We start from the raw sequence: 12,506 nt of genomic DNA, 5'->3' as shown, positions 1-12,506 counted from the left end.
CAGCTTCCTTCTTCACCTTCTTCTTATCTGGTCCATCTTTATCTGCAACAGAACCAAGAAAGATTTCAGAAAAAGGGTCTGTCGGCAATGTTATTGCCACGGTAACACATTTTCTTCCTCCCCTTGTATCTGTTGGGCTTGCAGAAAAACAGATGACAAGCATGAGGTTTGAAAAAAAGGGACAAAAATAAAAAGAAGACGACATTCTCTTAAGCCAGCCAAGTTCAGGCAACCCCCCCCCCCCACCCCCCCCCCCCCCCACCCCATTGTCTTCGATCAGTCTAAACACAGACATGCTGAGCTGTAATAGGGGCAGATGCAAGGCAAAAACACACACACGTGCATGTGTGTATGTGTCTTTACAGCGGAGTAGCAGCGCAGAATGGGTGACGTGACTCGAAGAGGACGGGAGGAGGACGGGGGGGGGGGGGGGGGGGGGCACTCAGGATCGGGCTGCAGCGGTTACCTGCGTATATCCTGCAGGGAGGCACTAATCTTTCTCCCCAGGTCTCACTCGAATGGCCTGGGTCTGAGTCATCTACAGTGCAAAGCAGAGAGGAGGGACAGGGGGGGAGAGGAGGGGAGGTGGAAGGGTGGGAAAGCACTGCATTAACGCTCTCACACCCTCCACATTTCACATGTACTCAAATACAGGCAGGCACAGCAGCACACTCGCACTCCACGCTACAGATTATGAGTCATGGCAACACAGGAGACAGGAGGAGATCCAATCAGGCGCTGAGCGGAGTCGTTACTTCGCTTCCTCCTACAGCTGCTCAGTACAGACCCGAGAGGCACCGAGGAAAGCTGTCAGGAGGCAAAAGCCACCCTCGAAGCTAGTTTACATTTAAAACCTTTGCAGCGTATAAATTATACTTAAGTTGAGGGTTTCTCTTTTGTTAGAGTGAAGCAGGACCACACAATGAGAGCGATTATGTTGAGCTCTGCTCTGCAGAAATGAAGACAAACTGTCAGGTCATAAGCTCAGTATAAACACTGTACAATGTGAAAAGCCATCTTCAGATCTCAAACCTGATTTACACATTTGGTTATGCTTCAAACTAAATGACGGAAGAGTTTGAGTTAGAGAGTGAGATTAAGTTGGCTTTCCTAAGGGGCTGATCACTTCAGAAAGCTGTTTATATTAAGTTGCTGGTCAGTAAAGATCAAAGCTACAGCATTTTGCTGTAGCTTTACCTCTTTTAAATGGTAAAATGTTCTTTTCTTCCAAATAAAAGAAAATAGTGTGCACATCTCAATATCCTAAGGTCTCAGGAGATTCCAGGTCCTGCACTCTGTTTGCTTTTATTGGGGATATATGGGGTCCGCTTAAAGTGAGCTATAGTGTCAGTATTTACACTGATGAAAGAACATGTCAGCCAGTGCAGCTGTCCAGCTGACTGATGTGTTTTGAACACACAACTCAGCTTCTATAACACAGAAGACAGATCTAACACACTGGCTCAACCTCAACAGGAACTGTTCTTTGGTTTTTGTGGGATTTGTAGAAAAAGCACACTGCAAAACAAAACAGCACATCAGGAATTCAAGAGCAAGTTTGATTAGCAGAAGGGGCTGAGGGCTCCAATTCCTTTAATAAATACAGTTTGACATTCACAAAAAAAAACCCTACAGTACATATGATCATTCTCTGCATGTATGTGCTTCCATTTTTTCTTTTTCCCCCTAAAAGGGGGGCTATAAATAATTTCCCACTGATCAGCTTACTTAATTATAGAGTAAATGTCAAATAAGCCAAAGTTTAGAATCATGCTTTGAAGGGAAAAAGTCCTTCAACTTCCAATGCAGTTGGCTTGTCACGATATATATAACAATAAAAATGATACTCCGCATCATTGATATCACAGAGAGAGAGAGAGAGAGAAAATAAAAAAAAAGATATTCAGAGTTCAGCTGCAAAAGGTTTTTCTGCTCCAGACTGAAAAATTGAGCTCCAGCACAAAAGGCAGCAAAGTTTAAAAACAACTTTTCTGCTGCAAGTTCATATTTCTTTCTATCTGGACTACACGACTGAAATAGAAAGGATTTAGTGAAAAACTCATGTTTACAGAAATCAAAATTAGATATTCACAAACATATTTATTCTAGTGCAAACCATATCCCTGATGTAAACAATTTCCTAGCCAAAAGTGTATATTTTTATGCAAGTTTACCTTTCTTATTTTTATCTGGCAAAGCCCTAAAAGGGACCTGGTGACTTTCAAAATTGAGAGCCACTGACACAGAGTAAAAGTAGCACAAGTCACTGAGGTTAACAACTCATTTAGTTCATGTAATTGCAACAAAAGTGGCTCATTGAGTATTGGTCTAGAACCAGTGATGAGCAAATGAGAACGGCAACATAAATGTCTGACATCCAGAGTCTGCATTTTTAAGTTTTCCAACCTGAATACATCAGCAGAGCTAAGGAAAAACTGCTGCGAATTGCAGGTAAACAATCCTGAACATGTTTTGATTTTTATGGCAAAGAAAAGTCAGAAAATGTATCAAACTGTCACGTTTTGAATTAGTGCAAAATAGCAGAATATATATGAATTTTTTAAATGGGCCTAAAGTTATCAGAGGATTTTTCTTTCATACCATAAGATGTTGCCAATAACAAACAAAGCCTGTTGTTGTTTTAGAGTGCAGAAGATGCTGCTCATGTTGGCTGACAACAACCAACTGTTGTTCCCTCCCTCTGTCATGAATTATGGGCATTTAAATGAAACGATGCTGTATGATGAACCAAAGCTTAAAGTAGACAGATCTGTCTCGTCTGACTTGGCTTCCTGATGAGTCAACATTCATATAAACACAAAACAGTCAGTGAGGTCTGACTTGAACCCTGTTGCTTTACAAGTTTGACCTATTGAAAGCCTTTTGGGAAAATGTTTGACAGGCCAGCAGGGGGCAGTGTGAGGACATGGCAGCAAGCCAACCACATGACAGTTAAAGGAGGAGCAGTAAGGCTTCTTACCAGTGTCTGAGTCCCGCTCCTCTGTCCGGGGCGGACTTGTGGCGAAGGAGAGCTTGCGCTTCATGGAAGACTTGGCTTTCCCTTCCTTCCCCAGCAATTCACTCCGGTCCAACTTTGGAGTTTTGGTGAAAGGGGACAACTTGTCTTTGCTCTGTTGGAGGTGAGGAGGACACAAGCAGGGGATAAGTTCAGGCATGTCAAACACTGTCAAGGTGTGGCGAGAGCTGACTGCTGTGTTTCTCTTAGACGTAATTAATATAGATATGTCCATAAACAGACTGTGGCAGCGCCACTCAGAAAGCCCAGTTAACGAGTTGGACAACAAAAGAAGAATGAGCGTAGCATGCAGGCAGTATTTCAGGTGGAAGCAAAGCTTACTAAACATGACACTAATCTAACAAGGTGCACATGATTATGTTACAGGCATTGTGTCTCTGTAATCTAGTGTTACAGGCTCACCTGCATGACTCTGCCTGAGAAAAAAAACATAGGAGCAGCTACTTTCTTTTAATCCAATTTCCAACACAAATACAACTAAAAGCAATAATTCTGTGTTTATGGTAATTTGCTGTGTAAAAGCTTTGCAAACGCAGCCCAGCTGCACACATGCAGGCATCATAGACTGTTTTCATCCATGTTAGAATAACTACAAATCATGTGAGGTATCAAAATAGTCATTTTCATCTTAGTCATAATTATTCCATCATATAATTTATGCAGTTCTGTGTTTAACATATTACAATGAAAAAGTGAGTTTTGGCTTTTACTGATATACAAAAAAAACCTATATGCAAATCAAGGACTGTGAGAAATTGTGAACATTATATAGAGACTCATTTTCTGACATCTTAAATATTTAAATTTTTTCATTGAAAAAAAAAAAATAAAAGTAAAGATTATTCCTGAATGAATAAAATTCCTTACATGCTAAAAAATACCTCATAAAGAGCATTTATTATACAGCCAAGAATGTAATAAAGTAAATAAATCACATACACTGCGAGATTAACAAAGTTAATCCACAGTTCTGATGACTATAAATAAAGTAAATGGAGAATTTATCTGATTTCTCTAAGAAAAAAACTAAAACAAAACACAAAGCCCTTTTCTTGTAATTCTTGGTCATAAAAACAACACCCCAGATAACCTGCTAGTGTTAGCACATACCATACAAAGGCAACTCAGCATCACATCAGTGTGTGCTTACAAATGAATCAAAAAGCATCCTGACTACAACACAGAGTTTCATGAAGCTGGTCCTCCCTTACATACATTAGACATTTTACTTCCTCTCAGTGCCAGCTCAGAAGCGTGTCAGCAGCGGATCAAGCCCGTCTCCCCATTCCTCCTCTGTACTTTCACACATGACACTGATGCACAGCAAGTGCCCATTAGTCCCGGCTTGAAAGTCATATGTGAGAAGACCCATAGTGGAGCTGAGTGCGGCAAAACACTCCAGTATCTAACAGATGCCGCAGCCACAGGCCAGAACAATAATGCGAGCAACATCGGTATAATCACAGTCTCTTTCATTTTCTGGTTTTTTTGCACTCTGATCTGCAGATAAAGCTTTTTCACTGCCATTACTTTTATTGAACTGCACTTTGGTGCAGTAAAATACATTTCTGGCAGCGGAAAAATGTCTGCAGTGTGGCTCTTCTTTGATCTCAGAAAAGCAATGTGCCAGCTGTGTGAGGCTGAAGTGTCTGGAAGTACTGAAAGTAGAAAAGAGCTGAGATGTGAAGTACCTTTTACTTTTAAAATAAAGGAAGAATCTCTCCTATATGTTAAAGGAACAATTAAGTAGTGTTGGCACAAGAATATGGTGGAAAATACTCTGTAGTGTGTGAGGTACATCAGCATGTTCATGAATCACGACATCATAACAAAAGTACAACAGTTGCTTTAAAAAAGGCATTAATGAACTGCTGCTCCATACATTTACCTTGTTAAAACACTAAATCCAGCTAGATTAGTGTTAGTTTAACAGAACAGCATCAACACAGACATGCATACATGCAGGTGTTGGTGAGCAGCAAAGTTAAAAGCAAATTGCACAAAGAAGAGTAGCTCCAAAATGTGCTCCCTGCCGCCACCCAGATATTTTTGTTTTGACCAGTATTTACACGCTGGGGCTTTTAAATCAAGGAAATAATCATGAATGAAATCAGACGTTAAAAAAAAAAAAAATCAGCACCAAGCAAAGTTTTAAAGACACATTTTTTATGAAGGTTTGGATGGTGTTTCTGCCAAGTGCAATAAAAACAAACAACCCCATATCAGTCTGAGGTAGATTATAATGGACTTCTTTTACTTTAAGTTGCAGCATTAGACATGTAAAATGTGTCTTGTCCAGTCTCTTGTGTTACCCCTGTCTCTGATTACATACCTTCTTCCCCGCCTGCTTATCCACCATGGCTCCATCTCGGTCGCTCCCAGGTTTGGCCATGGTGCGGCACCTGACTAGCTACGACAGCTACAGTACAGTCGGTTCATCATGCACCTGGAGAGGAGACACATAATAACGAGAGGGATTTAACAGAACAGCAATGCTCTACAATGAGCAAGAAATGGTGTCGAGTACATTTTCAATTGAATGCCACTAGAGTGTAACTCAGCTGTGCTTTCTCAAACTACATCAGACACCAGGGATTTTTATTGAAATTTCCATTCTTTTTCTCGAGACTGACCTTAAAGAACAGCCAGGAAACAACTACATGAGGCATCATGAATCACAGCTCTAGGGACTCTTCCGTCTCTGAGAGGAAAACGCCCCCTCACATGTTGTCACTGTGGCCTAGTCATCAGACTAACTGAGCTTTTCACTGCTGTGGTTCATGACGGTGTAGAAACACATACAGCAGAGGTGATGGGGTGCAGTGTACGTGGCTGCTGAGCCTGGAGAAAGTCTAACACTCAGCTGAGACTGCGCAATAAGCCAACATGACAAGTCATTTATTCTGTCATGAGAATTGACATTTTTAGGATCCCTTTTTTTTTTTTTTTCTTCTTTAAAAGTACTCTTAATTAACTTTCCCTTCTCTCTATTCACACACAAACACCATCTGATTAAGCAGAACTGGCCCGTTTATGCTTTCTAAAAGTCCCGCAAAATTTTTATTCTATATTAAGAAACCAGAGAACGCCAGATCAATAGTTTAACAACCACCAAAATAACTGGGCAAGTCCCAATGCTCATTAAAAATCCATCAAAAGTGAGTTGAGAAGAACTAGCATAATTGTCTATTCTATTATTACAGACATTTAAAAATAGGAAAACATAATTTCTACTGGATTTTAAAACAAGTTACTAAAAAGCATGGTGTTATTATTCCTTACAAGGTACAAGAGATTTTTTTGCAATCAGGAACCCGCTTCTTTAGTTATGTCTAAATAGCATTAATGTGAATCATCTAACGCTACAAGACACTGTTAGGGAACACTGAACAATGTGAAAAAACATTTGATTTGAACCTGAATTTTCTTAGAATTGTTAAACAATAATTTTTACCCAGGTTCACTTAAATTATTAATGATAATCCTTGAAACAGTTAAATGTAAACCATGTTTTAAAAATCTAGCCTTTCCATCCAGCCAAAAAGGAACTGCTAGATTGCCAAACAAATCCATGCATAAGAGGTTTCACGAAAAGAAATTTGCGACGTAACCCCATCCTTTAAGACTTCTGTTCTTCCTATGAATGCGCGCTAACAGTGTCTTGTAGCGTTAGATGAATGTCATAAAAAAATATATATATATTTTGCTACCTGAAAATAGCAATCACACACACACACACACACACACACACACTACAGCCTATTTATGCTTAGCAATCATCTTGGTATTTGGATTAATCTTGCTACTAGGACTGGGCAATTGATAAAAAAATTTATTAAAACAGATATTCAGAAGCAGTAATCCATATAATCTTAATCATGCCAATTATTTAAAATTAAAATTTCTCTGAAAGATATTAAAAATATTTATTAAATTATCATATTAATTTCTACTGTATTTTTTTATATTCAGCTATTCAGTTAGCTAAAGATAAAATGACACTAAAATAAGTGATAAATCGTTGTAATCAAAGTAACCTGTTCATTTAATCATTATATTGCTTTGAGGTCAAATCACCCAGCCCAACTAGAAACAAGATAATAATCCTGTGGGATGTGTAAATGTTTGCTTTCCATTTAAAATTACAATCTGAATCATAGCAGAAGTCAATTAAGAGATCTCTCAAGATGCAAGGAGCAGCAAGCATGAATTAGCATTTCATGAAAACCACCTTCACATGTCATCGTAAATCAAGGGTTTACATTAAAACCCACCAAGCCTTTTAAGTTTAATCTCCAAAGGCACTCAGATAGGAAGATGAATGTGACAACCACAGAGATGCACGTGAAGAAAGGAGAAGGGAACTAATGACAATGTTTTTTTTTTTGTTTGTTTGTTTTTTTTTAAAAAGGGCTTTGTTTAACAAAAAAAAAAAAAAAAAAAAAGTTAAGGATGTAGGTTACAAATCCAAAAAGTATTTTTTCATCTGTTCAAGTGGTTTTGATAAAAACTTCAAAGGGTTGTCTTTTCTTCTGAACTACTGTTTTTCCTTCATTTATTAAAATGAATAGCTAACAGGCTCTAGAGAAAACCTTTTCCAGTACTAAAACAACTGACACCCATCAGGGATCGCAACATTTGAGTTCTTCAGGTACCATTTCGACCCATGCTGCTTAGTAATAGAACTGTGTTGACAGGTATCCTTTTCCAGCACACAGCCCTGCTGCACCGCCGAGGCCAGTGAGAGGTCTGTCATTAGTCAGCATATAGCCAGTGTACAGCAGCATTGTCATTCAGAAAGCTGAAAGGGAGAATTGAGCTGCCCACAGTGAGCAAGTTGGCGTGAAGCTCGTGTATCAGGGGTATTAAAGCGGTATGGACAGGCCAGGACCAGACCAGAAAACAAACGCTGACAGGACTCCAATCTGGCCCAGATACAGGCGAGGAGGGTGTGACTATAATTACAGAGGTATTTGGGCATTCGCCAGTTTGGCATTCACATTCACTGCGTTTCATGAGCGGCTCAGGGCTGCATAAGCCCCTACGAGCTCTGCCATTAACCTTGGGCTGTTTCAAGTCGGGATCAAACCCTACCTTTATGACTCCTTCAGTTCAGAGAAACTACAGCTTATGATTACTTTGGCATGGGATGTATTGCAGTGACAAAAGGAGTGATAGCAATTATTTAACCCAACTGCAAATCACTAAAACAGACCATCAGATTGCAGAATAACAACTGGAAAAATGCTGGAAGACGTGACAAAGAGACATGCGACACCGGAGACACACAAGATTACTGCTTTCCTCTGCTCCAGAATCACTTGTGTGGTAAATAATTCAGGAGCCAAGGAGACAACACTCCAAAGCAACATAAATACCACAAAAAAAAAAGTCAAAATAACAACAATTTAAATACAGAAGAATAGTTTCTTAAAAAGGTAGGGAAAAAACTTCAGAAGGGGAAAAAAAAAGTACAATAAAAGCCAAAACTACCAGTCCAATTCCTAAACTGTAACTATTCCAAAACAAAAGTATTCCCATACTGGGTTTTGCAGCCAAAGGTTGCCTGGCATCTTTCTGAGCGGACAAATTAAACTCTAAATTTATAGTTAAATTTGATACTTGGAAGAAAAAAAAAGTAAAACCAAAATATTTAAATTGATTGCTATGACTGGCTACTTTGTGGATTTTTAAAGCAAAAACAGTTTTTTCAATTAAGCATTTTTGAGAATTTTCTAAACCAATCAAAGAAAATGTAAAACTATCACATTGTGCTTTTGGAAAAAACTAGAAATATTAATTTGTACAGCACATTTCATGTACAATACAGTTCCAAGTATTTTACATAAAATATTAAGAGCAAATATGATGGGTGATAACTTCATTTATACTTGATTTTAACCACTAAATCAACTGTGTAAATTATGGGTACATATAAAATTAAATCAGTAATAAGGTAATTCTTTTTTGTGCCCTTTGTTTATAAACCAATTGTTTTAAGAAACATCTAAAATTCTCCCCAGATTATCGGCATCATTTGCTGAGCTTCCATTGACGCTTGCCAGACTTTAAATATTTTCTTTCCGGCAAGATGGCTTTTTTTTTTTTTTTTTTTTTTTTTTTTTAAAACAATTTATAAAGCCAAAAGTTTCCAAATAATCGTCCTCAAGCACTGACAACAAGTTGTGAGAAAATCTACAAATAAGGGAACAAATTCTCATCCTAAACCTTCATCTACAATGACGTTGTTGGCAGCAGTGGTGTTCTTTCTGAGAGGCAGACGTCTCTGTATTTATTTATAACCTGATGTTCCTTCATTCCAACTCCACTGGCTCCTGACTAACAACAATAACAACCATTTCCCTGCAGTGCAGGAACATGACGGCCCTGACAGCACAGTGGCGGCTAGCGTGCGTCCTTGCGTGTGTGCAACTATTTGGGGGTTGTAGGACTGTTGAGGGTGATGGTGTAGGCTGAAGAGGGGGATGGAGGGGTTATAACTAGGATGGATGAAGAGCGCACACAGTACAGTAACCTGATCCACTGACTGCAGGATGGGACAGGGAGGGAAGACGGCTAAGAATAGCAGTGAGCCTGACACACCGTTTGCAGAGTACCCCGCCACCAGCAGCAGCAGCAGAAGTATTACTCCACTATAGCTCCCAGAGTACCGCCTGCTGTGATCTCTCTCACAAACACCATGTGGAAAATACATGTGATTTTCCCCCAGTCTCCCATGTGGCTGCACTTACCATAGCACGTACAATGAATTTGCAAAGGAAAAAAAAAAGACTCTGGAGGCATCAATGGTATCAAAATGTTCACAGTGCCATAAATAAAACTGTACTATAACCATCTTGGAAATCTACAGTGGAAAGAGTTGTTTTTTTTCTACAACAGAAGGCAAACAAATCTGTAACGCACTCAAGGAGACCCTCTACGCTTGCCGCAATGGTAAACAGCCAGTCACGTGGTAGTGGGTCCTTCTGCTATCAGGCTAAATGATGGGGGAGGTCTCTCTGAGCTGCACATCCACTCTCTGCCTTCATCGTCGGCCTCCTCCTTCTCCTTTTCCTCCTCCTTCTCCTGACTCCATAATGAGAAACAGGACAAAGGCAGACGCACAGGCCAGATTATTGAGACTACAGAAGGGCAGGAGAGGAAACAATAACCAGCAAAAAGCCGCCCATCTTCAGTAAAACCATAAAATCACACTTTATCCTCACATGATTTCAAGCAGTTTATCAGGGTAGACATTTTAAACATTTGGTGAGGTGATTGCCATATTTTACCTTAAATTTATAATTATGAAACTAAATTTCCAGTTACTGCTCAAAACTGTTAAATCGTTAAGATTTTTTTTTTCTTTTTACATTTTACAAGAGCACATCATTTCTTTCTGGGAATTATCTTATACAGACTGGCGGAAATATTAATCAGATGGAAGAATGACGTTTAAAGCTTCTTACTGTTTTTTGTAGTTATCAATTGATTAACGTCTTTACAAGGGAAACAGGCATATTATGACTCATCTTACTATAGAATTTCATCATTCAATTAGCATCTGAAAATTTATGGCAGAGGGGAAAAAAAAGAAAATAACCATCACCTAAATAGTCATCAACATCCAGGCATGGCATGTTTGAAATGTCACAATGGCGTATTAACCTCCAGATTTGTCAAAAATATCTAAATCGTATAATTCGTCATCTATTTACATCCTTAAACTAAAGTCATGTCATTGTCTTGACTCAGTTGCTCATCAAATTCAAAAGGCTCAACATTTCCAGTATGAATTACATGCAAATCTCCTCCTCTTGTCATTGGTTTGCCTGAGCTGGGGGCATATTTCGACATGGACAAACAAACAGCAAAAGACAGTGGATGCCTGAAGGCGTCTGTTCACCTCTCACTACCCTAACCCCAGACAGACGAGACATGCCTCTTCCAGTGTCTGGCCTTCCTTCCAAGTGTTTTTGGGTTGCATAAATAAACCGGCCGTGCTACTGAGAATAGGTGGAGAGCTTCAATTTAAACTCTACCATATGGGCTTTTATTACCTTAACTAATAAGCCTGAAAATACAAATATTTCAACATTAAACTGCTTTTAACACTCGAGTAAATGTGGCCAAATTTAGTCAGAGAGCCAACCACCCGTATAGACCAGGAGCTTTTAATATAACTAGGATGACCCTCTGATTGGTCATTAGCAATAGTATAAAGATCATTTTTATTCCACCAATTTTACTAAATGTTAAAAAATAAAAAAATAAAAAAGCCAAATACTACATTTTAACAAGAGAAAAAGTACCAGATTTTGTTATGCAATAAATAAAACAGCTTATTGCTTGGATAATTATGACCCAGAAATAGTTTGCATCCTAAATGTTTAAAATCTTATGTAAGACTGGGTCCTGAACTGTTTTACAGCCTTATCCGTCTCTTAGAAGCTTCCATAAAAACAGGAACAGCTCCAAATTCACAAGGGAAAGGGCTGACAGAATAACTCGCACACAAATCAAGCGCATCATAAAATAACCTAATGTTTGTGCATTAGAAGCATAGATGGGTTTAACTTTACTGGCGGCAGACTATGGTTCAGACCCAGATTCACTAAAACACGCCCATTTAACTGATCTGAGACTCTGAAGGCCTTAAGAAGCCTACTGCCGCTATTCTGAATGTAGGTTAATGATCAGATACCAAGCAGAGGACAGGAACAATGAAGCTTTTACTGCTGTTTATGGGTTAAAAGGAGGGGGGAGGGAATGCAGGAGGGATTAGACTAAAGGTTAGGACCTAGGCAGGAGTCTTGTTCTTATACCCACTATAGTGCCGAGCTCATATGACACAACGAAATACTGAAAAACTGTTGCTATTCACAGAACATCAGTAAATTACCTTGCAGTGTTGGGAGTGGGACAAAGTTAACAAGAAAGTGGCTAAATTAGTTATATTCTAATAAAAAGAATAGCCCCTTTTACTTTAAGCTACATCCACTTCTCAACTCAGAGGACATGACGTGGGCTGACAAAGACACCTACATGACCATAAAGTTAAAAAAAACAACAAAAAATCTGATACAGAGAGGATGTTAGAGTCACAAGAAATTCTGTCTAATGGGTTTTATATGAGCAACTAGCTGGTCACAGTTTGAAAAATAAACCACGAGGGAAACGTTGCGTCAGTTTTCATCATGACATTCAAGACCCAACTCCATCTACACCTGTCACATCAAATTAAGCCTGAAGAGCTGTCGATCCGATCATAGGCTCAACACATGGCGACTGGTGGCGTGTCAAAAAACGCAGCTTTGTCTGTGAGTAAGCCTTAGCAAGGCCAGTGTGTAAAAGGTTACCAAAGCATCGTCATCTTCACTCAGGGAGAAATACGCATTTTTGACAACAATAAGCAGACTTTTACAACAATGAGATTCAAATAGAAATTACCCTAACTAATAATTTCATC

The 12,506-nt window shown here is 39.1% G+C and overlaps 1 protein-coding gene across 2 annotated transcripts in view; it reads right to left on the bottom strand.

The window, feature by feature from the left end:
* Positions 1–12,506, bottom strand: part of ankrd12 (ankyrin repeat domain 12) — a 44,545-nt gene that overhangs the window by 18,909 nt on the left and 13,130 nt on the right. The window contains exons 2-5 of one of the 2 annotated variants that reach the window (XM_079244206.1): positions 5,370–5,483; positions 2,981–3,131; positions 467–538; positions 1–42 (exon numbers count right to left, since the gene is read on the bottom strand). The exon at positions 1–42 is cut by the window's left edge and continues 99 nt beyond it. In XM_079244206.1, the coding sequence (XP_079100332.1) occupies positions 1–42; positions 467–538; positions 2,981–3,131; positions 5,370–5,429 (325 nt within the window). In that variant the 5' untranslated portion in view covers positions 5,430–5,483. The remainder of the gene's footprint in view (positions 43–466; positions 539–2,980; positions 3,132–5,369; positions 5,484–12,506) is intronic. The other variant, XM_079244207.1, reaches the window with a different exon arrangement.

The sequence above is a fragment of the Telmatherina bonti genome (assembly GCF_933228915.1).
Source record: "Telmatherina bonti genome assembly, chromosome: 7".
NCBI lineage: Eukaryota > Metazoa > Chordata > Actinopteri > Atheriniformes > Telmatherinidae > Telmatherina > Telmatherina bonti.
This window is presented reverse-complemented; position numbering and strand designations above follow the sequence as displayed.